General features: G+C 36.3%; 1 protein-coding gene across 1 annotated transcript in view; it reads right to left on the bottom strand.

Annotated features, from left to right (window-relative positions):
* The window catches only part of LRRC9 (leucine rich repeat containing 9), a 108967-nt gene that overhangs the window by 40426 nt on the left and 42295 nt on the right, over window positions 1–26246 (bottom strand). Inside the window, exons 16-26 of the mRNA XM_049770250.1 lie at window positions 24204–24323; window positions 23349–23540; window positions 21765–21890; window positions 18635–18769; window positions 17563–17740; window positions 16663–16883; window positions 15802–15924; window positions 10707–10837; window positions 6456–6564; window positions 5108–5244; window positions 1037–1173 (exon numbers count right to left, since the gene is read on the bottom strand). Coding sequence (XP_049626207.1) covers window positions 1037–1173; window positions 5108–5244; window positions 6456–6564; window positions 10707–10837; window positions 15802–15924; window positions 16663–16883; window positions 17563–17740; window positions 18635–18769; window positions 21765–21890; window positions 23349–23540; window positions 24204–24323 — 1609 coding nt within the window. The remainder of the gene's footprint in view (window positions 1–1036; window positions 1174–5107; window positions 5245–6455; window positions 6565–10706; window positions 10838–15801; window positions 15925–16662; window positions 16884–17562; window positions 17741–18634; window positions 18770–21764; window positions 21891–23348; window positions 23541–24203; window positions 24324–26246) is intronic.

Here is a 26246-nt window from a genome sequence, read left to right as displayed (position 1 = left end):
TAGCCCAAATGTACTCAATATAAATAATTTTTAATATTTTAATAACATTATTTTAAGTATCAAAAATAACATTACCCAGGATAAATGGAAATGTAGTTTACAGGAAGTAAACTATTTCTTTTACTGGAAATAAAAAGAATAAGAAGGAGGAGCTGGAGAGATAGCATGGAGGTAAGGCGTTTGCCTTGAATACAGAAGGATGGTGGTTCGAATCCCAGCATCCCATATGGTCCCCTGAGCCTGCCAGGAGTGATTTCTAAGCATAGAGCCAGGAGTAACTCCTGAGCACTGCCAGGTGTGACCCAAAAACCAAAACCAAAAAAAAAAAAAAAAAAAAAAAAGAAGCACTTGTGAGTTAATCACTGGCTACTTTTTTGAATTTTCACTGACTATGATATATAAACATAAATCCATATATAATGCCTAAAATAAAGCATTTTATAGGACTATTGTATAATATTCTTTAATCCTGAAATATCATATTTACATTATTTATATAAAAACCATTTGTGATTATTCTTTTTCTCAATCTGTCTTAACTAAAGCTTGATATTTTGTCTAGAGAGTGATAAATTCTTTTTGTTTTCTTTATTTTTTTTTGAGGGGCCACACCTAGTGATACTGAGGGCTTATTCCTGGCTATATATTCATAAATTATTCCTGATGGTACTTGGGAATCATATGGGATGGTAGAAATCAAATATGTATTGACTGTATTCAAGACATATCCACTACATTATCTTTCTAGTTCCTCAAAAATCTATTTTTTGGGGGGACCACACCCAGTGATGCTCAGCGCTTACTCCTGGCTAGGTACTCAGAAATCGTTCCTGGCGTGGGGGACCATATGGGATGCCAGGGGATTGAATCACGGTTCGTCCTAGGTTAGCACGTGCAAGGCAAATGCCCTACTGCTTGTGCCACCACTACAGCCCCAAATCTATTTTTAATAATAAAAGTTGATACTTTGTCAAGTTTAAGAAAGTAATGATGAAATTCATTTTTAATATGAAACTTTCACATTAACAATACTTACCCTGTAGAAATAGAAATTTTAGATTTCTTAGTCTGTTAAGTTGGAGGTCAATTAAGTTACAAATTCCATTGTAACCCAAATGAAGAACTTCTAAACTGTGCATTATGGTAGGCAAATTTTCACTGTTCACTGTTTCTCTGAAACATAAAGGTAAATTTCAGTGCACAAATATAATTTCAAATAAACTTAATAAAGTATGGTAATAAAAAGAATATATTTACCAAAAAATCAGAATTAGAACTACTACATATTGTCTCTTTATATCTTACATAAGACATTTTTCTTTAAATGGTAAGGAATAAAGGACACAAAAAGTCAACTGAAATGAATGGCATAATCTGGCAAAAATTATGATATTCAGATTAGAAAAGAATAAGTAAAAATGCATCTTCTAATACTATGATCTTGTAGTTATCTATCCCACAAAATCCATTAAATAAAATGTGTACTAGGGCTAGTGAGATAGCTAATAAATTTATAAAATAATTATGACTAGTCCTTTATTTAAGGAATACCTTTACTGCTTCTCATGAAGTTCTGAATCCTTCAAAATAATCAACTTTTCCCATAATTCTGTTAATGATGATTTGTAACAATCTCCCACAAACCACTGACATTTTGATGGCAACTAGAATGCTGAATCCATCCAGAGGGTTTTCAATTGACTTTTCCCAGAACCATTAGCAGAGTCACTATCTATGGAAGCTACAGCCATACAAAGTGTATTTAATTCCAATAATAACATTGGAAAGTACAAGTCACTTCTTGATCCCTGGACTGTAGAGCCAGTATTGTGAGAGCAGGCATGAAAACTGTATTAATTACCTTGAATATTTCCATCAAGAGATCTTGGGTAATAATCAATGAACATTATCAATAAGTAATAATATCTAGACTCTTTCTAAGTACTAGTTCCCAGCAGCAGGATTAAAATATTCAGGATACCGTTTTGCAAACATAGCCGCCACCATATAGACTTTATTATTCCATCTATGTAGAGCACACAAAGAGTAGATTCAGAGTAATCTTAAGGACCCTAAAATGTTTGGAATGGTGAATGGGCATTAGCTTCCACTTAATGTTGTATTAACCTTTAATGAGAGTCAACCTGTTCTTTGAAGTTCTGAGGTCTGGCAGACTTCTTTATAGTCATGCAAGTTCTAAGTGGCATTATGTCCCAATGTAAGAGTTGTTTTGTCCACATTGAATGTCCATCGTTTAGGAGAGATAGTTCAATGTGCTGAGTGGAGGCTTTGCATGTGGGCAGGTTGGGTTCAAACTTCCAGGGTATCACATGGCCTCGTGAGTGTCAGTAGGAATGATTTCCCTGTACAAACACAGTGCAAGTGGAAGTAGACCCCAAGCATCACTGGCGAGAGAAGGAAGGAAGGAAGGAAGGAAGGAAGGAAGGAAGGAAGGAAGGAAGGAAGGAAGGAAGGAAGGAAGGAAGGAAGGAAGGAAGGAAGGAGGGAGGGAGGGAGGGAGGGAGGGAGGGAGGGAGGGAGGGAGGGAGGGAGGGAGGGAGGGAGGAGAGATGGTAAAAAGGAGGGAGAGATAAAGAAAAAGAGAATGAAAATGAAAATCATTTTTACTTTGCTGTCATTAAGAAATATTTTCTTTCCTGGAACTTCATGAAACAACTTCTACTTAATTCAGACTTTTCTTCTGTACCTTTTCACATGTCTCCAAAGGCTCAAAGAGTTAAGGCCTTGCTCTGAATTTGACTTTGGTTTGGGAGAATGCTGTGGCTAGTTTGATCTTCTTTTTCTGTACAGGCAGCATGTTTGTTTTGCTGCCCTTCCATTTGTGTGTTCACTAGAGTAGCACATTCAATTTCCTTTCAGAACTTTTCCTTTTCATACACCATTTGTCTGTTTAGTGCAAAAGGCTTAGCTTTCAGTCCACCTGGATTTTCAACATATCTTCTTACTGAGTTTAATCATTACAGCTTTTGACTTAAGCTGAAAGAAATTTGACTTTTTTTTTCACGTGAACACTTAGAAGGTCTTTGTAGGGTTATTTGTTAGCCCAACTTTGAAAATGATGTATTTACGGAATAGGGACAGTGGAGGTAAGATATATTGGGAATAGTGGTTGGTGGAGCAGTTAGAACATATACACATTTATAAGTTAAGTTCTCAATATTATGTTGAAAGTTTGTAGCCCTCCAAAATAATTACAAAAACAAAATAAAATATAACTGGTCACAAAGACCACATCACGTACACACAATTAAAAATGATTATCAAAATGTGAAAGACTTAAGTGAGCACATACTTCTATAACAATAACACTTACAAACTTGCACAATGGATGGCTGCCATAGACTTTCCATTTATGCTAAGTGCAATGTCTGCAAAGAACAGTAAATTGGGGCACAAAAAAATAAGACATGCCTATATAATGAATGGAATACTACTTGACAGTAAAGTAAAGCTCATTAGACACAGCAATTCTCAGAGCAAACCTCTGAAAGAAGTGATACACACAAGATTATTTACCATGGAGTCCAATAATAAAAAACTCTAGGGAAAAGGATAAATTATAGTTATAGAATACAACACAGTGGTGGTAGCTGACAGGGAGAGGTTACTGGGGTTTTGCAATGCAAAATGAGAAGATTTTGGAATAAGAATGGCTTGTACCTCAACTGTAATGTTGAAAGTTTTTGTTAAAAATTCACTAAATTGTATATTTAAATTGGTGTTAGTATATTTTAATTATATTTTGGTGGGGATGATAAAACATGAGGAATTTTTTTCACTGGGAAAATCAGAACCAAAGTACTCTAGAATATTTTGATGTTCTACCAAAAATGTGTCAGAAGGTAGAAGGTATGTCTTTGTCTTCTTCATAAAACATCTTTTTCATTGATACTGGGTATTAAGTGACTAGACAATTTAGAAAAAACAAACAGATGAACAAAGAGAGGTCAAAAGAAATTTCAATCAGGATCAGTGAGACAGTACAAGCGCTAAAGTGCTTGCTTTGCAAATGGCTGAGACAGGTTTATTCCAGGCACTGTATATAGTACCCTGAGCACCAACAGGGGTCACTCCTAAGCATAGAGTTAAGAATAGCCATTGGGCAGTGCTTAGTATGACCCAACTTACCCATCCTGACACCTTCCCTTTCTCTCCCCAAAAGGAACTTTAGTTCATGCTTCTATCTATATAAAGTTCTTTTTTTTTTTTTTTGGTAGGATGATAACACTGTTTTGAAATTAAATGTAGTAATGGTTGCCTAGCTTTGTCAATATACTTAAACAATTACAGAAGAATAAACTAAGGGGATCTGATGTTATGGAAATATAAACTATTTCAGTCTTATAAAAGAATTGTAGGGATAAAGAGATAGTGCCAAGAGGCTGTGCATATGCCTGAAGGCTTGGGGTTCAGTCCTCAGCACTATCTGGTTCCCTGAGCACCACTAGGAGTGATCTCTTTAGCCTTTGAGCACTATTGAGTGTGGCTCAAGGTTTCTCCTTCTGCAACCAAAATGAAATAGAAGGTAATTAAATATACAAGGTTTTTTGTTGTTGTTTGTTTGCTATTTGCTTTTTATTTTTTGTTTTGTTTTTGTTTTTGGGCCACGCCCACTTGATGCTCAGGGTTACACCTAACTGTGTACTCAGAAATAGCTCCTAGCTTGAGGGACCATATGGAACACCGGGGGAACGAACTGAGGTCCGTCCTAGACTAGTGCAGGCAAGGCAGACAGATAGATGCCTTACCGCTTGCGCCACCTGCTCTGGCCCAAAGCTATTTGTTTTCTATTCTTATAATATGGATACAAAATGAAGAAAGCAGGGAAATAGCAAAGAAAAAGGAACATGGTGAAAATGATGTTGTGGTATTTTTTTTTATGAGTCCTACCATTAACATTTTGTATATCGTGGTGCCTGAAATAAAAAGTTTAACAACCAAAGGATATTTTAAAGATCATTTTATTCATGAGGTTTATTTTTGACACATATTGTTTTTAAATTTAAGTGAAATATGCTATTATCATTTATCTGCTTTTAAAATTCCTACCCCAAATTATTTATGATTATATAAAAGAGAATAATACTTATTCAATTTTGAGGCTGTTTGTCCATAGCCACTTGAAGAAACTTTCTGGTAGAGCAGTTGTCTGTTGGTTAAGTGAGCTTGAGGCTTTAGTTTAGGCATGATTGATTCAATGTGATTATAGTTGAGGCATAACACCTACAGAAAGAGTATGCCATCAGTTAGACACTATTGCTGCATATAACTTGGATGGTCACCAATAGCCTACAAAGTATTAGAAAGTCAGGATGACAATTGGACTATACAACATAATATATCAAAGATAATAACGACAATTTTGTTGCTGGGGATCTGACCCAGGTCTCACATGTGCAAGGTAATTATTTTACCACTAAGCCACATTCCTGGTTACCAATGACAAATTTTTATATTTTAACTTGTGTAGATTTGATTTTGAATGTGTTTTATTGCATAATACATTGGGAAATTAACAATATTTCAAAAAAATTATGGATACTCTCTAAAACTTCTCAGTTTTTTTTTAGTCAGCCACTCTTGACTTCAAACCTTGTTTAGAGGAGTTGACTTCTTAGTTAAAGAGATTGACTTTCCCTGTGTTTAAAGGGCCCCAGTAGTGGTCTCAGGAAAAATTTGAGGTCTGCTTCAACTTAGATGGAACTGGAAGGTGGCAGGATGTGGTAAATGAGTCAAAAAGTAAAAGATAAATGATCTCACCCATATGTGAAGATTATAAAGACAATACCTGATACAAACAAGTCATGAGATGATCAATACAACTGAGGAGGAACAGAGAATGAAGGAAGAGGGAGAGAGATCACACAATAATGGTGGAGGGTCTTGAAACACAGGTGAAGTGACTAGTGTAGTAACTGCGAGTGTTAATCAATGAATAGTGCTTCAAACTATCATAAGTTTTTTAAATTTTTAAAATAAAAATTAATTTCCATAAAACAAACACTAAACCATGAACAGAGATGTTGGCTAGAGAACTTGTTCTGCAACTATAGTTCACACCAATTCCTACAGAGGCAGAATTCCATCTTGGCTCACTATAAAGCAAGATTTACTACTCATAAGACAACTACATAAAACCAAAGTCAACACAATGATTTTGGAAGGTAGTAATTTTCTTGCTTTGTGAAAAAAATTCAGAATAATCTCTCTTATTTTGGAACATGACATGAAAATTCTTTGGGTTGTACCCAGTTGGGCAGGGATATTTCCAGAAGTGCTTGGGGACCATATAGTAGTCATAGTTGTTAGGGAAAGAACTTGGAGCTCTTTCATGCAGAATATATGCTCTGGTCCCTTGAGTCAACTCTTGATCCCCAAAAATACTTTTATCCATTGCAGTGTAAATTTTAATGGAAAATTTGTGAGTGACTCACCTTCACACTGGGCAGATAGATTAATCCACTAAACGAAGTGAGGTTATTGTTCTGTAAATTCACATTACACACATTTCGAAATTGGTCCACTGGAATCAAATCCACAGTTCTAAATTTAGACAAAGTAAACACAATTATAATTTTACTGAAATGCAAGAAGTTAGGAAGAAAGGGGAAATGCAGATTGTAATGGCTGCAAAAGCCATATTTCCACGCAGGGAAAGTAGATCTGGAGCATGGTCACCTAAAGCTGAGAGTAAACTATGCATGGCAGAGTAGTAATCAGTCTCATCAAGCCGAGAGAGAAAAAGCTGCCTGCCAGACTGCAGTTTTTATTTTATTCTATATTTAATAATTTCTTTACTTGAGCATCGTGGTTACAAAAATGTTCATAGTTGGGTTTCAGTCATAGAATGTCCACCCCATTTCACCAGTACAATTTTCCCAACACCAATGTATCCCATTTCCTTCCTTTTCCACCCCCTGCCTGTCTTCAGACCATATATTCTCCCCTCTCCCCTCCCCTCCATTCTCCTCTCCTCCCCTCCCCTCCCCTCCCCTCTCCTCTCCTCTACTCTTCTTTCTCTCTCTCACTATCACTGTCATGGTAATTGTCAGTGTAGCTATTTCTCTAACTGCACTCACCACTCTTTGTGATAAGCTCCATGTCACGCACTGATCCTTCCAGCTCTCATCTCTAAGGTCTCTGGGTATTATTACCACATTGTCTCTTATTTTTCTTATATCCCATAGATGAGTGAGACTATTTTATGTCTATTTCTCTCCCTCTGATGCATTTTACTCAGCATAATATGTTTAGGAAGATTTCATGACTTAAAATTTCCTAACGGCTGGATAGTATTCCATTGTGTAGATGTACCAATTTCTTTTTTTTTTTTTTTTTTTTTTTTTTTTGGTTTTTGGGCCACACCCGGTGACGCTCAGGGGTTACTCCTGGCTATGCGCTCAGAAGTCGCTCCTGGCTTGGGGGACCATATGGGACGCCGGGGGATCGAACCGCGGTCCGTCTCCTAGGCTAGCGCAGGTAAGGCAGGCACCTTACCTCGAGCGCCACCGCCCGGCCCCTGTACCAATTTCTTTAGTCACTCTTCTGTTGTCACGCATCTGGGCTATTTCCAGATTCTGGCTATTGTAAATAGCACTGCAATGAGTATAGGAATGCAGAGGGCATTTTTTGTATTGTGTTTTTATGTTCCTAGGGTATATCCCTAGCAGTGGTATTGTTGGATAAAATAAAATTAATAAATTAAAGTTAAACGAACATGCCTTAACCATCTTTATTAATTTAACATATTTTTTTCTAGAATTTTCTGAAAGGCAACAACAAATATGAAAAGACACTGTCCTTAAGAAATGAGATTTGGAAAAACTATATTAAAAAAGGAAAAGTTTTAGAGTTAGATGTAATGGAGTTTTAAAGGAAAAGAACTCTAAGGAGGAAGCAAATGGTGACTTCACATAGGAAGAAGTTAGGAAAATTTTAGAGGGTTTTTGAGCTACACCAAGCAGTACTCAGGGCTTACTTCTAACTTTGTGGTTAGGCACTTGGTGGGGGGAACCATATCTGGTGTTGGGAATTTGAACTAGATAAAGCAGAATCCAAGGAAAGTGACTTATCTCCTATATTATATTTCTGGGACCCTGGAGAAAAGATCTTAAATGGATACTTAGAGAATATACAGACAGTCAGATAATTACAAAAGTTACAGGGTGGAACAGGTATAAATAAACATGTAGTGTCACCTAATGATTGAGATTAAGATAATAGAATATTAAAAATTCTGGACTTGTGACTGTAGCAATATGTAAAGTGCATAGAGGGTTTATTCTGCAGGTGGTCAACCAGGGTTCAATCCCCCAAATCTTATAAGGCCCCTTGAACCCCCCAGGAGTTATTCCTGAATGAGGTCAGAAGTGACCACTGAGCACTACTGGATGTGGCATATATAAACACAAAAGAAATTTCTGACTTTAAGAATTTGTGGGAAGGGAATGCAGTTAGCATAGAGAAGGAAACGGGCCAGAGTGGTGGCGCTAGGGGTAAGGCGTCTATCTTGCAAGTGCTAGCCTAGAACGAACCACGGTTCAATCCCCCAGCATCCCATATGGTCCCCCAAGCCAGGAGCGATTTCTGAACGCATAGCCAGTAGTAAACCCTGAGCGTCAATGGGTGTGGCCCACAAAAAATAAAAATAAATAAATTTAAAAAAATGGAGAAGGAAACGCTATGACAATTAGAGTGGAAATTATCACTATGAACAAAAATTGGGTGCTGAAAAGATGTAAAGTACTATGCATTATACCCCCTCAGTGACAGAATTGCAAACCATGGTGACTAAAAGGAAAAAAAAGAGAAGCATCCTCTGTAGAGGCAGGCTGAGGGAGGGGTGGTGATGGGAAGGAAATTAAAGATACTGATGGTGGCGAATGAACTCTGGTGTTGGAATATCTCTAAAACTCAACTTCAACAATTTTTAAGTTTTGTACCCCATGGTTATTCAGTTGGAAATTAATTTATGAGTTTTTCCCATGACAGTGTACTTCAAGGGCGGAGAAACCCTGTATCTTTTAGGCCAAGAGAATTCTTCCTCTAATTTCCCCATTATTTACTGTGCCTATGCAGAAGAAAAAAAAAGAAGCAGCACAATATAAATTATTTATTTATCTATTTATTTTTGTGCTCCACTTTGCTTTTATTCCAGGACTGTAGTTATGTGGTGCTTGTCTTTATTACTGTAGTAGTCTGGATTTTTTGTTTGATTTTTCTTTTTATATTGCTGTGGTGTTTCTCTTCCTTTCTCCCTTCCTTCTCTCAAACTGATGTTGAGAGCCTCTAAGAACTCTGCCCATTTTCAGCTTGCTTGATTTTTATCCCATTTTATTGCTTGTCTTCTCTTCAAATGAATCACATGTCTTGAAACATCTTGCTCCGCCTCTCAAATTGAGGGGGAAATAATGGAGGGTACCAAGACCAAGCAGTTGTATGATCACTAAGTAGTGATAAAAATGATCAGACTTTAACACCAAATCCAAAGTCAACGACAAAAGAATCGATACCCAATCTACAACAAGCTAGACACAGAGGGGACCACTTATACTAGCAGCCGGAGCGGGGGGGGGGGTAAGGGAGAGGGATATGGGATGCAAGCTGGGAACAAGGGGGAGGGGAGAACAACTTTGGTAATGGGAATCCCCTGATTCAATGTTAATATGTACCTAAAATATTACTGTGAAAGATATGTCATCCACTTTGGTCAAAATAAAAATTATTATTATGTAAACAAAAGAAAATTAATTTATGTGCCATATAAAAGAATTTTTAATATTATTCTGCATGTAATAAAAAAGTCAATGAACAATGCTGAGAAGAAAAGTGATATGGTAAAACTTGAATTGTAGAAGGTAGTATAGATAACAGACAAATTTCAGTGAAGATTACTCTCTAAGACAAAACACAATATAAGATTCCCACATGGTTTTACAATATGGTTCATCTTCCAATTTAGGTTAGTGATGATTAGTCTGGAAATAAAGAGGGAATTAAGGGAAATATATAAAAATCACTTGACTTATACACAACTGATCCAGGCTTGATCCTCAGTACCTAGGGTACTGAGCAGAATCAGGAGTAAAGCTTTGAGCATCTGAGTATTACCAGGTATAACTCCCCCCCCCCAAATAAAAAAAAAAGAGAGGGAGTGAAAGAGGAGAGAGAAAGAGAGAGAGAAAGAGAGAGAGAGAGAGAGAGAGAGAGAGAGAATTCCTAAATTTTTGGATGGGCAACAACAAACAGATGGCTGTTGTTTCCAAGATGTTTAAAGAACAACTGAATATTTAAAATGAAGAATCTAGGTTTGGACTGAAGAATGATTATTATAAATAAAATACGTCCAAGGGCATCTCCCTGAGAAAGAGCGATTCATGAGAATAGCATCAGAGAAATGGCAGAAGTAGAAGAAAAATGTCACAAGACTGATAGAGCACATGAGGAGTAAGCCTAGTGAGCATGTACTAAGCTTAAAAGTTTGGTTATAAGGGAAATAAAGACCTTAGAAATAAAATAACGATGTTTAAAATCACAATGTGTGATTGCATTTCAAAGTGTGCTGAAGTTAGTGCAATATTTTAGAGCAGAATAATATTTTTAGTTGTTATATTTGGATATACTTTGTATTAATTATAAACATTAAAAATTACAAATTTCACCATATTATTTGATTAAAATCTTACCTAATGGAGGATGATGGCCAATTTAGTTCTTGCATTTGGAAGAAGTCTGAATGTCCTTGTTGTTCTGCAATCATGTCAGAAGTAAGTCGGCCACCAAATAAATCTTTTGCACACTCAGTCTCTGATGGTTCCTGTAAAGGAGGACACGTGATGATTTCCTCCTTTATTGATGATATTAATTCTTTGGCTTCAAGCCAAAATGGAATGAATGTATTTCTATCTGCCCCATTAAGTACATCTAGCCACCACCTATATCCTGTATATATATTTATATATAATTATATATATTTATATGTACATTTAAGTTTATATATATATATATATATATATATATATATCAAGAAACTTAAATGTCTTCTCTAAGACCCAGCTTTGAACTGAGCAATGTTATCGAACTGAAGAATCTTCCTTCATATGTTACTTGAATTATGGTAAAAATTTTTATGTTTAGCCTTTATCCTCTCTCCTGGTTGGGCCAGATGGCCAGCCAGAAGGGCAATGAAAAACTATCTTTATTTTTTATCTAGAGAAAAATACAAGACCAGTTTTGTTTTGTACGTTACTCACACATTTTCTTTTTCTAATTTATACATAACATACAAAGAAATGAACACAATATAATTTCATATGAACTAGTAAGAGCCAGGACTTAAGGCAAAATGATCCAACAACAATCCACACCAAAAGGATACATTTGAGAAAAGCCTAAGTGGTTCTACCTAATTAAATTTTATTTTCAAATATAATTTTCAGATTTTACCAAAACTCCATGCCAATTTACTAAAAGGCGAAACAATCAAGAAATGGATACCAAAAATGTAAGACTATAAATTTTCTACAGTGTTGTTTTTCCTCAATAGACCCCAAAGTACTGTGACCACAGGGCTAACTCTGGGGGCACTGGGACCATTAGGATCCCAAGAAGAGGGTCAGTTTCCCAACAAACTTATTCCCTAATTGTGGAATAGTGGTAACATTTCCTAATAGTGGGAAGTTTTCTGGTGAAGGGGATGTGTGTACTATTTTATGACTAAAACCCAACTACAAACATGTTTGTAATCATGGTGATTAAATATATTAATTTAAAAAATCTGACTTTTAAAAGAATGTCTATCAGGGGGTCCTCAAACTTTTTAAACAGGGGGTCAGTTCACTGTCCTTCAGACTGTTGGAGGGCCAGATTATAGTAAAAACAAAAATTATGAACAAATTTCTATGCACACTGCATATATCTTATTTAGAAGTGAAGAAACAAAATGGGAATAAATACAATATGTGGCCTGCAGGCCGTAGTTTGAAGACCCCTGGATGGTATGTGATTTGTTTTGGTTTTTGGACCACACCTGGTGATGCTCAGGGGTTACTCCTGGCTAAGCACTCAGAAATCGCTCCTGGCTTGGGGGACCATATGGGACTCTGGGGGGTCGAACTGTGGTCCGTCCTAGGTCAGCCGCGAGCAAGGCAAATGCCCTATCACTGCTCCACTGCTCTGGCCCCTGGTATGTGATCTTATAAAATCTGGAAGATTAATGTAGGGCATGCTGATGTTCATCAGAACTTCCATCCAGGTTTAGAATGTGATTGTCATTGATAAGGAAATGTCCCTACATGTTCACTTAAGGTGGCCAGCTGGGCCTATGAAATCTATAGACCTTGAGGGTCTAAATAAATCTAGACATATTATTTTTGCATCCTCTAAGGCACATACTGCTATTAAGAACTGCTCTGTCAGCAAAAGCAGTCAGTAGATACTGAAGATGGCTATATGGCAGATGTCCCTAAGTGGGAAGTTTCTTAATGTAGCTGTCAAGTCTGGCATAGTGGTAGCCCCTAGGTGGTTAATCAAATGAGTCTTGATGAGAATAGATATTGGCTCTGAATTGGCCTTTGCTTACTCCATATTAAATGAAAATGTTGAGAGATATAAGGGAATGCAAAAGGAGATAGCATAATTCAGATATATATTGTTTCTTAAAAAAAGGAACACACATGATAGTATATGTCCAGTAAGAGCAGAGCAATAGCCTTCTGAAAGAAATAGTGTATTAAAGTGTGAAATTAAGACACTTATTTTTTCTTTTTGAAATTAAAGGACATTTCTGCTCTGTGAAGTGATAACTATTCATAAATACACCTGCACGATGTATGCTCTCGCAGAAGCACTTATGACAGATAAGTTGCTATAGTAGGAACTGTTGACATCACACACAGAACTCTTTCAACAATTGTGACTTTTTTAAAAAATAATTTCTTTATTTAAACACCATGGTTACAAACATGTTTGTAATTGGGTTTCAGCCATAAAATGCACACCACCTTTCACCAGAGCAACTTCCCTGCCACCAGTGTCCCCCATTTCCCACCTCCCACATCCCCTGCCTCTCTCTGAGACAGGCATTGTATTTCTCTGTCATTGTCATGGTAGTTGTTAGTGTAGCTATTCTCCAACTGCACTTACCACTTTTCGTTGTAAGCTTCATATCATGTGTTGGTCCTTCCAGCCCTCATCTCTATTGTCTCTGGATAATATTGCTATCCTGTCTTTTATTTTTCTTAAATCTCACAGATGAGTGAGCTACTCTGTGTCTATCTCTCTTCTTCTGATTTATTTCATTTATCATAGTAGTCTCCATGTCCATCCACCCATCCATGGGCATATTGCGTGACTTCATTTTTTCTAACAGATGCATAGTATTCAATTGTGTAGATGTACCACAGTTTCTTTAGCCACTTGTCTGTTGTTGGGCATCTGGGTTGTTTCCAGAGTTTGACTACTGCAAATGGCACTGCGATGAACATAGGGGTGCAGAAGGCATTTTTGTGTTGTGGTTTTGTGTTCCTAGGGTATATCCCTAGGATATATTGCTGGAACATATGGGATCTCAATTTCCAGTTTTTTTTTTTTAAAGAAATATACATACTGTTTTCCAGAAAGGCTGGACTAGATGGCATTCCTTCTGGCAGTGAATGAGAGTTCCATTCTTCCCACATCCCCACCAGCACTGATTGTTCTTGTTCTTTGTGATGTGTGCCAGTATTTGTAGCTTGAGATGGTACCTCATAGTTGTTTTGAATTGCATCTCCCTGATGATTAGTGTGATGCGGAGCATTTTTTTCATGTGCCTTTGGCCATCTCTATTTTTCCTTTGAGAAAGTGTCCATTTCTTCTTCTCATTTTTAGATGAGGTTAGATTTTTTTCTTGTTATGTTCTGCCAGTACTTTGTATATCTTAGATATTAGCCCTTATCTGATGGGTATTAGGTGAATAGTTTCTCCCATTCTGTGTGTGGCTTTTGTATCCTAGTCACTATTTCCTTTGAGGTGCAGAAGCTTCTCAGCTTAATATAGTCCCATCTGTTTATCTCTGCTTCCACTTGTTTGGACAGTGCTGTTTCCTCCTTGAAGATGCCTTTAGTCTCAATGTCATGGAATGTTTTACCTACATTTTCTTCAGTATACCTTGTGGTTCTAGGTCTGGTATCAAGGTCTTTCATTCATTTGGATTTGACCTTTGTGCATGGCATGAGATGGAGGTCCAAATTCACTTTTTGACATGTAGCTGACCAGTTGTCCCAGCACTGCTTGTTGAAGAGGCTTTCCTTGCTCTATCTGTGTTTCTTGCTCCTTTGTCAAAGATTAATTGATTGTATGTCTGGGGGTCATACTCTGAATACTCAAGTCTATTCCATTGATCTGAGGTAGATCCTAGACAGACACTAGTTTTCTTTTTTTTTTTTTTTTTTTTTTTGGTTTTTGGGCCACACCCGGTAACGCTCAGGGGTTACTCCTGGCTATGTGCTCAGAAGTTGCTCCTGGCTTGGGGGACCATATGGGACACCGGGGGATCGAACCGTGGTCCGTCCAAGGCTAGCGCAGGCAAGGCAGGCACCTTACCTTTAGCGCCACCGCCCGGCCCCAGACACTAGTTTTCTAAGATGAAGAGGTGAGAGCATGAAGGGCCGGTTTGCACCTTACAGCTTCATGAAAATGGTTATTCTCACTCAATGGGAACATAAGCAGAGTTAAAGGAGAGACTATCCTGAGGAAATGCTTTTTAACTTTAACTACATGCTTTTTAACTTTTTATATTTAATTTATTTTCTAAGTAAGTTCCTTAAATGAATCACCATGAGATAGATACAAAGTTGTCCATGATTTAGTTTCAGTCATAAAATATACAACACCCTTCACCAGTGCACATTTTTTTTTTTTACCACCAATGTCCCCAGTTTTTCTCCTATCCTCCTCTGGCTTGCCTCTGTAGCAAACATTTTTCTTATCTATCTCTGCCTTTTTTTCTTTTAGATATTGTAGTTTGAAATATTGTTACTAAAGCAGAATTGTAGATTTCACTTTATCCCTTTTCAGCACCCAGTTCCTGTCCAGAGTGATCAGTTCCAACTACTATTGTCACAGTGGCCCCTTCTCTGCTCCTCCATTATTTGTGCTAAGCTTCCTATCGTGATCTGGTCCTACTGGCCCTCATATCTATTGTTTCTGGATATTATTGCCGTACTATCTTTTTTTCCTTATAAACCAGAAATGAGTGTGATTAAGAAGCTGTTTCTAGATCCAAGAAAATAATAGGGCATTAGAGTAGTCATTTTTATCTTATTCCTTAAAACTTTGCCCTTTATCCTGGGGCTGGAGTACAGTGGGTAGGGCATTTGCTTTGCATGCAGTCGACCAGGCCTCAATGATCGCCAAGTCCCACCAGCAATGATATTTGAGTATAGAGCCATGAGTAAGTCATGAGCACCACTGGATGTGACCACAAAACCAAATAAAAAAGGTAAAAAAACAAATACAAAAATATTTACTGTTTATGTTTTAGGCCTTGAATCCAGGGGGTACAAATGTCAGCAGTATTCCCCCTTCCCTGACACTTCAATTTAGAAAACTAAGCATCGGTCAGAGAAGAAACTTTCTAAAACCAGATCCAATTTGTACTTTGCAAATGTACTTTATTTTAAGAGGTATGTTAAATTTTGGTATCACACTAATGATAAAGCAGTGTTCAAAATAACTGTGAAATATAATATATTAGTGACTCTACTGCTTGGACCAACTGCAATTAATCATGAAACAACTCACAATTGGTATTCCATCCAAAGCTTTCAGTTCTGGAAGATGAAATAGTACAAACAGCCGGTAGTTTTCTTGATTCCATACAATAATGTTTCCAAACAAATCTAGAATTACCAGGTTGCATAAACTCTAGGTAATAAAAAAAAACATTCACATTAAAGTCATATGACTTGATTTACTAGTCCCCCCCCTCCCTTGAATGCTTCTTTTGGGGGGATCCCAAATCAGTACTTCAGGTTGTTCTCAGGAAGCCAGAGGGCTTTACCAGCCAGTTCTAAACCAACTGGAAAGTAGCTGCATACCAGGCCCCAGTGGTACAATACTGCTTGGGCCTTGCAGTGTCAGAGATTACCTGGACCAGGTGGTGCTGGAGTCCTCTAGGATGGAACCTGGATGGCTGAGGGAACCAGGTGGTACTGAAAATCGAACCCGTTATACTATGTTTGGCAATTATCCAGTACATATTTCATATTTGAATTACTCTATAATTTCCTAGTTATTTGCATCTTTTTTTGGGTGTGTGTGAGAACTCAGTAAGTATTTAAACACACAAAAATGGGATGGGAAGCTAGTCCAGGGGTTAGCATGATCGTGAACCAGGTTTGATGCCATGAACTCCTGAGCATCCCCTGGTGAAGCCGTGGAAGCTCCCAAACATTGAGTAACTCTAAGATGTGGCCTTGGAGGCCACAGAGCACCAGTAGGGTAGCTCTCATGGTACCCAGCATTACAGAGCTTGAGCAGCAGGTTGGGTTCTAGCATTGTTACCAGCCTGGTTGGCTGAGAATCTCCAGGAGAGATCCCTGGAGACTGTTTAGATTCCTAAACAAACAAAACCCACAAAACGTTACTACCCCAGATAGTTACCTTTAAGTTGCAGATTTCCTGATTTACAGCGATATAGTTATTGCTAAGATACAATTCGGTTAGAGTGATAACTTTCTGTAAACCACTCAATGAAGCAATTTTGTTGTTCTCAAGAGAAAGGGAGTGAAGATGCAGCATGTTATCAAATACATTTTTTTCCAAACTAGTGAGAAGATTATTATTCATGCTTAGGTGTGTTAATTTAGTCAGTTTGGAAAGGCCTAGAAAAATAAGCAAATTAAAAAGGAAATTCTAGACAGTACTGAAATAAAAAAAAAACTCTTGGTTATTTAATTGTTAGACCCTTTTTTTTTTTTTTTTTTTTTACAATTTAAATGGTCCGAAGGAATCTGTACTATTGATTACCTCCGGTTTTTATTTTTTTAAATTTTTTTTTATAAAAAGGATATATTTACTGAAAATAAACGGGTTTAGGGAAACAGGATAAAATCATTAAAGCAAAAATCCTCAAATATATCAAACATATGTCTATGGGAAAAGGAAAGAAATTTGGTAAAATTTTGTGGGTATAGAGAAATTAGAGTTTGGAATATTTTTGCTTACCTTCAATACCTTCACGGAGAAGGGGGTAAAGGCAACTACGTTACATACAAAGCACAACTAATAATATTCAATAAATTATAACATATATGGGTTATTTAAAAGGAGAGGAAAGGGGAAAGAGGACAGGAAGATGAACATTGGCTTACCTGGGTTCATCTAGACCAGCTGGTCACAGACCTGTTAACAGGTATTGAGAATATTCTGCCCCACATCTTGGAATTATTCTATGATCTTCCTATTCATAAATTCTGTCCTCAGTGTCGCTCTTTTTTATTAAATTTTGTTTTGATTAATTAGGCATTCCCATGTAAAATTTTTCAAGATCAAGTATCATACCTTCTATCTTTGATATGCAATTTCCATCTAGTATGAGCTCTTCCAAATTAATACAAGATTCAAAGCCCTCCATTTTTGTGAGATTATTATTGCTGAATGATGCCCATTTCAGATTTTCCAATCTTTCTAAATTTGTGATTTCAAAGAGATTTTGTCCATCAAGATTTAAGGCAGTTATCTGTAGAATAATTCACACTATATGTTACTCATCAATAAATTCAGCTATATAAAATAACTATATTTTAATGAACTAATTCAAATACCAGTGTTTTGCATTCTCTCAGGAACTAAGGACAGCATGAACCTTAGTTTACATAAGGGCAAAATTTGACCGGTTGTGATTCCAAGACGGAGTTACATGATTATATTCACACTACAATGTGCCAGTCACACTCCCACTGCAATCAAAGACTCATCCCATTTGCTGGGAGAACGTCTTCTGCTCTCAGGCCCTTCATGGAGTGTCTCTGCACAGTGCTACTCTCTCTCAAAGTCAGTCTTGTTCAGATTGTTCCATAGTCAGAGATAAAGAGATATGAGGGCCTGACCTGTTTCAACCCATTTTAGGGCAAATTTTGAACCATTCTTGCTGTCACATTCTCCAGAAAGACAAGGCTGTCTAAGTCAGTCAATACTTATCTGGGACCTATAATAAAGTACAACTAATAGCCTGCATTTTCAAGGAACCCCTCTTTAAGCCCACATACTATCTCTGAGTAGCAAGAAACCTCCCCTTTTCCTTGTCTGTATTCCAACCAGCTTTCCTCTTTCTGCCTGGACAAAGAATTTTTGCAGGATGTATCCCTTTTGAGTTGATCTCTGCCATTCAGCCTCTAAGTTTACAGGGTTATTTTGACATATAATTAGAATCTAACCTTTGGCTTTGTAGTATACCTTTATCCCAATTTTCCATTTGCTCCTACAACATTACAACCTACATCTTGGCCTCCTTATTTTATTTTAGAGTCACTTCCTCACCTACCTGTGCCCATTTTATGATATAGATAAAAGTTGACCAAATATTTATTGAAATCAAGATTTTATATTATATTTTTACAAAAGGAATTTTTACCTTCAAGTACCAATTTGTACCCAGATATAAATGTGGTCCTGTCTTTGAAATCTGTGTCAGAATTTTGGAAAAAGGCCATATACTAAGTATCCGTGGCTTTTCCTCTTTAGTACTAGAATGCTGTATGAGAGAAAACTGATATAACAACAACACATGATGAATAAAAAAAATATCAAATAAAGGTTCCTTTATACATAGCAAATAATATTATTTCTTAGAATAGTTGTCACTGCATAAATTTAAAATAGTTTTTGTCTTAAATGTTTCTAATATTAATTTTTTAAAATTATATAATTCACAAAAATATTACTATAGTGCAAACCACAGCTGACAAGATAGAAAATATTACTGCTATCTTACAAGGTTATTTCTATATCCTATTTCAATAGTTTCTTCTCCTTTCCCTCAGAAGCAAATTAGTCATCTTAAGCAAGTCAATCACTACAAAGAAATCTAAAAGTTCATATCAATAGACCTATGTTTGTATTAATAAAAACCAATGAAATAGATGTTTTAATTTTATGTAAATGGATAGGTGAATTTAGAAAATAGCTTTCCAATTTGCTAAACACATGATGTATCGATGCTGTTGGATGTAGATAGTTCATTCATTGACATTGCTATATAGTATTCCCTTACTGATTCTTCTATCATAGAACATTGGTATTCATCTTAGTTCTTTATTATTATTATTATTATTTGGTTTTTGGGCCACACCCAGAGATGCTCAGGGGTTACTCCTGGCTGTCTTCTCAGAAATAGCTCCTGGCAGGCACGGAGGACCCTATGGGACGCCGGTATTTGAACCAACCACCTTAGGTCTTGGATCAGCTGCTTGCAAGGCAAACGCCACTGTGCTATCTCTCGGGCCCCTCTTTATTAGTTTTTAATTAATTTACTTTATTGAAAGAGCATGCATTACATAGTTGACATAACTGAACATAGTGAATTTGTTCCAGATAAGTGGAAGAGCTATTATTTAAAAGAAAAAAAAATAAAAAGTACAGAAACAAGAAAATTTGCAAAAATTATTGTCTCACAATAAGATCATTAAGTGATAATCATTGTCATAGTTTAGTAAGTTCTTTTTGCTAGTTGACCATTCTGTTACTCCCTTTGTTTCTGAACATTAGGTACCTTCAGACATAAAATTGGTGTGTTCCTATGGGGATAACAGTATTAAAGAATAATGGAGTTGTCACAGCCACACATGGTTCAGAATTTCAAGTCTGATTGCTATTACTATGGCTTTTGTGAGGCATGATTTTGGCTGCCAGGGTTTCTGGAAGTATAAGAAGGCAGGATATCTGCCCTACTCCCCAAAAAATTCCTGGTGATGTCAGCCCAAATACCTGGAATTTTGGTCAGACTGGTATCTCTGCAGAGAGCCATAGAGGAGTGGTACAACAGGTTCATTGGCAAAGAGGGGACTGCTGATGGTGGGTGCAGGTGGTATGGCTTTGACAGGGTGGGAACTTGGCTTGCTCTCTCCTTATGAGATTGTCAGCTTACAGCTGCAAGGCCAGTATACCCATAATTTTTCACGGCTTGGTTTACATCTCTCTCTCTCTCTCTCTCTCTCTCTCTCTCTCTCTCTCTCTCTCTCTCTCTCTCTCTCTCTCTCTCTCTCTCTCGAACAGACTGAATCTATGAAGTTGGCTGGATATGGATACAGACTCCTAAGTTCTTTGCTATTATAAAAACTATTGGCATAAACATCTTGTGCATAACACTTGGAAAATACATATAAGAGTTTCTTTGGAATACATAGCTTTTCTTCTAAAACTTTAGTTTCACTTTTAAAGCTATTGTGTCCAATGACTTTAACTAACTAGCTACCTTTATCTCTTAAGGCAGTTTTGTTATTTATTAAGTTTTCATGTGTATCTGAGTTAATTTTTATAGTTTTTTAATCCTATTTGTTTATTAGTCTAATTTACTGCCAATTCTACATTCTTTTTAAGGATTTTAGCATGTTTTGACTTCTGGTAAAGTAATTCTTTAAGAGCTAAATATCAAAATAATTTGTTTTGGATAGATCAATAATCAATATTAATATTATGTTGAAAAAATACATAACCCACTGCAACAAGTAAATAGCTAGAAATTAGTTTTATTATTTTTCTTCTATATTTACCCATTCAATATGAGATAAGAAAGTTCAAAGACACTTTTTTTTTTTTTTTGGTTTTTTTTGGGCCACACCCATTTGACGCTCAGGGGTTACTCCTGGCTATGTGCTCAGAAATCGCCCCTGGCTTGGGGGGACCATATGGGTCGCCGGGGGATCGAACCGCGGTCCTTCCTTGGCTAGCGCTTGCAAGGCAGACACCTTACCTCCAGCGCCACCTACCCGGCCCCTCAAAGACACTTTTATTCCTTGTATCAGTAGTGTAAACCTTGGCAGAAATAGCTAGGTATTTAGAGTGGAGCAATTTGGGATAGATATTGATGCTACTACTTTTCTTTTTCAAAGCATGGTGTACTTAATCTGGATAATAAAGTATTTCTCTTCCTCAGGTTAAAGATTTTGTTTTTATTTCAGCCAGTCACTTATTAGATAGACAATTTCAATAATTGGTAAGTCATTCACAAATTCTCAAAACCTGACTTTCTTATCCACAAATGTTATTATTAGTATTTTTTTGACCACTCTGGTGACACTCAGGGGTTACTCCTGGCTATGCACTCATATGTTGCTCTTGGCTTGGGGGACCATATGGGATGCTGGGGGATCAAACCACAGTCTGTCCTAGGTTAGCACATGCAAGGCAAACGCCCTACCACTTGCGCCACTGTTCCGGCCCCAAGTGTTTCTTATTTTTTTATCTAGACTTTTGAGAAGGATTTTGGTGATTTCCAATTGACTAGCAAATTATGCTAGAGGTATATTTGATGTTAGAGTTTAGGGATGATGGAGTCTTACAATTCCATTGTTATTTAAATAGGATATATTTACATAGAAACATTCTATTATTATATACTAATATTTAATCAGTATACTAAGAAATACTACAATCTTAATACAAAATAATTATAAATGCATATAAATAAATACATATTTAAATCTCCTGAATAGCATAAATATTGAGAATGAATACTTAATGAATGTTAAGTAGTAAAATCTAACCTGACTAATTTTTGTTCCAGAAATAAATTTTGCAGCTGCTGTTGTTTCTTCTTCAGAAATGGGGAGTCCATCCAAATGAGTAAGTGTCTTTATTCTGCCAATAACACTCAACCTTAATGTGTCTGGCTTGGGAAAAATAAGAAAAAGCGAATTTTTATGAAATATTACTTAAGCTATGACACAGAAAGTAGCATGCCTTATATGTAGCTCTTATTATATACCTAAAAATGAAAGCTTGATTCTAATTCTTTAAATGCTTACTTCTTAAGTTGTAGTGTTATGAATTTGAATCCAGGAGTGGTGAAAATTTGGAAAGAGTAAAAAGTATTGGATGTACAATGACTCAAAACGAATCCAAAAATCCACTATGTAAAGAATCCAAAGTGCTTTTTTTATGGCATCACTTGCCCATGTTGTGTTTAATTCCTAGTTAAAAAAAGGGGTTGTGAGTGAAAAAAAATGTAAGAAACTCTACGTTAAGTGACAGTTGGGGGGCCAGGAAGACAGTGTGCAGGTCATTTGCCTTTGGGGTTTTTTTCTTGTGCAGGTTGCTTGCCTGCATAACTGAGATTTAATCCCCAGTGATCTCTGACTACAAAGTCAGGAGTAAGGCCTGGGCACCAGGCTGGGCGTGGTGCCAAAACAAAAAAAAATCCATAAATGATGGTTGAAATTAAATTGATTTAATTCATCTGTCCTAGGTATATAGCTCTACTATCATAAAGGTGGGAATCCTATGTTGTGTTGAAAAGTGTGTAAAGAACACCTGCAGAGTTTCCTGTTTATCTAGATCAGCAGTTAGCTAGTCAGATGTGTTTGAATGCCATTCCATAGCTCTTGCTCGGGCTGACTCAGGGCAGACCGAAGGTTCGATTCCTTGGTGTCCCATATGGTCCCCCAAGCCAAGAGTGATTTCTGAGCACATAGCTAGGAGTAACCCCTAAGCATCACTGGGTATGGCCCAAAATTAAAAAAAAATTAACACTGATATATATGTATTTATACATAAAGGATTATAAATTTGGATCTTAAGACAGTATATTCAGAGATATGTAAGTACAATTATTAAATATACAAATAGCATAAATCTATATATTTTTATGGTGAGAAAGTGTTCAGTCAAATCTTTTTCATAGAACATGAGAATGAAAATTCAGATTATGAGAGGAACTGAAATTTGGGTTTAATGTAATGAAGAAATAACTCAAAGTACTACTCTAAAACGTTTCCCCCTTAATAGTATGTTCTTCTCTGGAGTCTGTTATTCTTGGTTCCTATCCCTCATTAAAATAGATTTTAACACATTAAAGTGTGTAAATAAATAAATAAGTTCTGGATTTTTGCAGTAGTAACATCAAACATGCTTCATGTCATGTTTGTATTTTCCAACTACTGGAGGTTAAAAATATGATATTAAATTATTGATTTGTAACAACATTTTATATTCTTTATTATTACACCAATTATCATGAAAATTAAATTTTAGTCAAACAAAGATAGTTATGGTTATCATTGAATAGATGAGAAAATGACTGAAATGAAGATGACAGTTTACTATCCTTAAGAGCATGGTCTATTGCTTACCTTTTGCCATGGATTATGTCGAATATCAAGAAAGAGAAGGTTTGCGGTTTGTTTGCACAGCATATTTATTTCATCAGCAGATTTTTTTAGTTGATTCCAGCTCAAGTCTAAATACTTTAGTTTCATAAGACCCCTAAATCCCTCAAGAGTTATCACGTGATTATGGCTTGCATCCAAATATTCAAGGTTATACTGCAACACATACAAATAGAAGTGATGCTAAAAGAACCATGGTTTTTATTCACATTATACTTGCTCAGTTCTATGACTTTTAAAGTACTTTATATTCTTTTTGATAAACATTACAGAAAACCTAAACATACTGCAATAATGGCATTATGTATGTGTTCTCTTAATGAGCTACAGATATTTTATTTTCTCTCTAAATTTCCACTATATGCCTTGATGGTTCAGAATAGCAATGCTTGTTTTCATAAAAGAGAAAGTAAAGAGAACCCCAAACAAAAACAAGGAAAATTTGGAAAAGTCATTGTACTCAACGTACTTAAAGTATGTATAAAGATGTATATAAAGGGTCCAGAGTGATAGCACAGCTGTAGGGCATTCACCTTGCACACAGCTGACCCAGAAATGGACCTTGGTTCAATCCATGGTGTCCCATATGGTCCCCCCCCAAGTCAGGAGTAATTTCTGAGTGCATAGCCAGGAATAATCTCTGAGCCCAAAAACCAAAAAAAAAAAAGTACATGTATACTTCTTAAATTATATACATATATTTTGTTCCTAATTTTTGTGATACATTTTTAAATATGAAAGTATGAGGTCAGTTACAAGAATTATTAGCAATTCACATGATTATTTTATTTCACTTAGTTTTAAAAGAATTGTTCTTACCAAGTGGTATACTTCATCTAAACAAGTAAATTCATTAAAACTTATATTAAGTTTTCGAAGTCCTGTTAACTTGGAGAGGTCTCTCAATTTACTCAAGCTGTTCCCATGTAGATTCAGACTCTGATGTCAGAAAACATAAATGAAGAAAATGAGGCAAGTTACATATTGTAGATCACAATTATATCAGAATTATTTCAAAATGTTGAGCCTAGAATAAAAAAATTCATGTATAACCTTATATGGTATGATTCATAGTTGAATCATTGAACTGTTCTTAATTTCATTTTTACTTAATCTAAGTAATTGCCAAAAATGTTTTTTTAAGGAAATAGTTATGTATGTTGTTAAAATATTTATTAGGACAGCTCTCTTATCGTCAGCTAGTAAACAAAGCAGGCCCCAATGGTTTGGAATATTAAGTAGCTATCTCACAAGAAAGAAGGATGATAGTGATACATCCTGATGGCAGAAAACTGTGTGAGAGTATTAAGGAAGAAAGGCTGAAGGCATTCTTATATGACACTGTCTGAGAAAAAGGTAGAAGAGAATATAAGGCAATTTCTATATCAGAATTTGTCTGGACAAACTTTCCCTATCCATAAAAAAGTGAATGCTCTTAATACTTTTACATGTGGGAAAAACCTAATGTCTTTTTACTTTCTGATTTTAAGCTACACTATTGTTCATGCCTTGAAGTGAAGGTTGTATTTGTGCAATTATAAAAGAAAGATACAATTGATCATAATATTCACAAAACATGTATAGCATAATAAAATTAGGTATCTCTATTTCAATCCTCTTCCCTCTTCATTGCTATTTTGTAATCTATTATACAGTGAACAGAACTAAATTCCAAGTCAAAAGAAACAACCATATTTCCAGTAACCACCAAAAACAAAGCTAGGAAGGGCAAATTTAAGTATACTAGTTATGTGTGTCAATGTCGTGTTTTTGTTTTGGGGTCACACCAGCTGTGTTCAAGGGGATTGAGCAGGGATCAGCTACATGTAAAACAATCACCTTACCCCCTGTAGTATGTCTCTATCCTTGTACTGCGTCTCTTTAAACATGTAGTTTATCCTACAGGTATCATTCATGATCAATTTTATACATTTCTTTTACTTAACACACTTATAACTAAGATAATCAAGTATCTATATTTTTAATACTGATTAAGAATTTAATTTTAAGCAATGAAGAGACTATAAAGAAGTTAGGCACTTTTCTTGCATCAGTTTACTATGGTTTTTGAGTCATGGCCAGCACTACATATGGTCCCCCAAACACTACCAGGAATGATCTCAAAGAATAAAACCAGGAGTGATCCCTCAGTGCCATCATATGTGGTTCAAATATATTCAAAGGGATATATAAACGTGTGGAAAGGTAGGCCAGGAGGGATGGATCCATACAATAGTTTATAGACCAATGTTTTCCAAATTGGACAATACCACCCGCTGTGGGGCACTGGAATAATTTACATAAATGGTAGTAATTGTGTGGAAGAAAAGGTTCTTTTGCTGTTTGCTTAAATTAAGTATATTTCTAGTGGCGGACCGAGGATTTTGTTATTGAAAAGGTAGGACAAATAAGTTTGGGAACCTCAGGAGAGCAGTGGAGATGGCGAGAGGGAAAATGAGGACATTGTTAGCATGAAATGTGCACTGGTGAAGAAGGATGGGTATTGGATAGTATATGACTGAAACTCAATCACGGACAACTTTGTAGCTATCTTACGGTGATTCAATTAAAAATGTATTGAATAATAAAAAAGTAAAAATGTTTGAGAACCTCTATTGACCATATTAATGATTTTGGTTTTACTTTCAAACAAAGAAAGTCATCTGAAAATTTCGGGCCCAGAGATATAGCACAGCGGCGTTTGCCTTGCAAGCAGCTGATCCAGGACCTAAGGTGGTTGGTTCGAATCCCGGTGTCCCATATGGTCCCCCGTGCCTGCCAGGAGCTATTTCTGAGCAGACAGCCAGGAGTCACCCCTGAGCACCGCCGGGTGTGGCCCAAAAACAAAAACAAAAACAAAAA

This window comes from Suncus etruscus, chromosome 3 (assembly GCF_024139225.1).
Source record: "Suncus etruscus isolate mSunEtr1 chromosome 3, mSunEtr1.pri.cur, whole genome shotgun sequence".
In the NCBI taxonomy this organism is placed as follows: domain Eukaryota; kingdom Metazoa; phylum Chordata; class Mammalia; order Eulipotyphla; family Soricidae; genus Suncus; species Suncus etruscus.
Note: the sequence above shows the minus strand (reverse complement) of the source record. Positions and strands in the feature narration are given on the sequence as shown.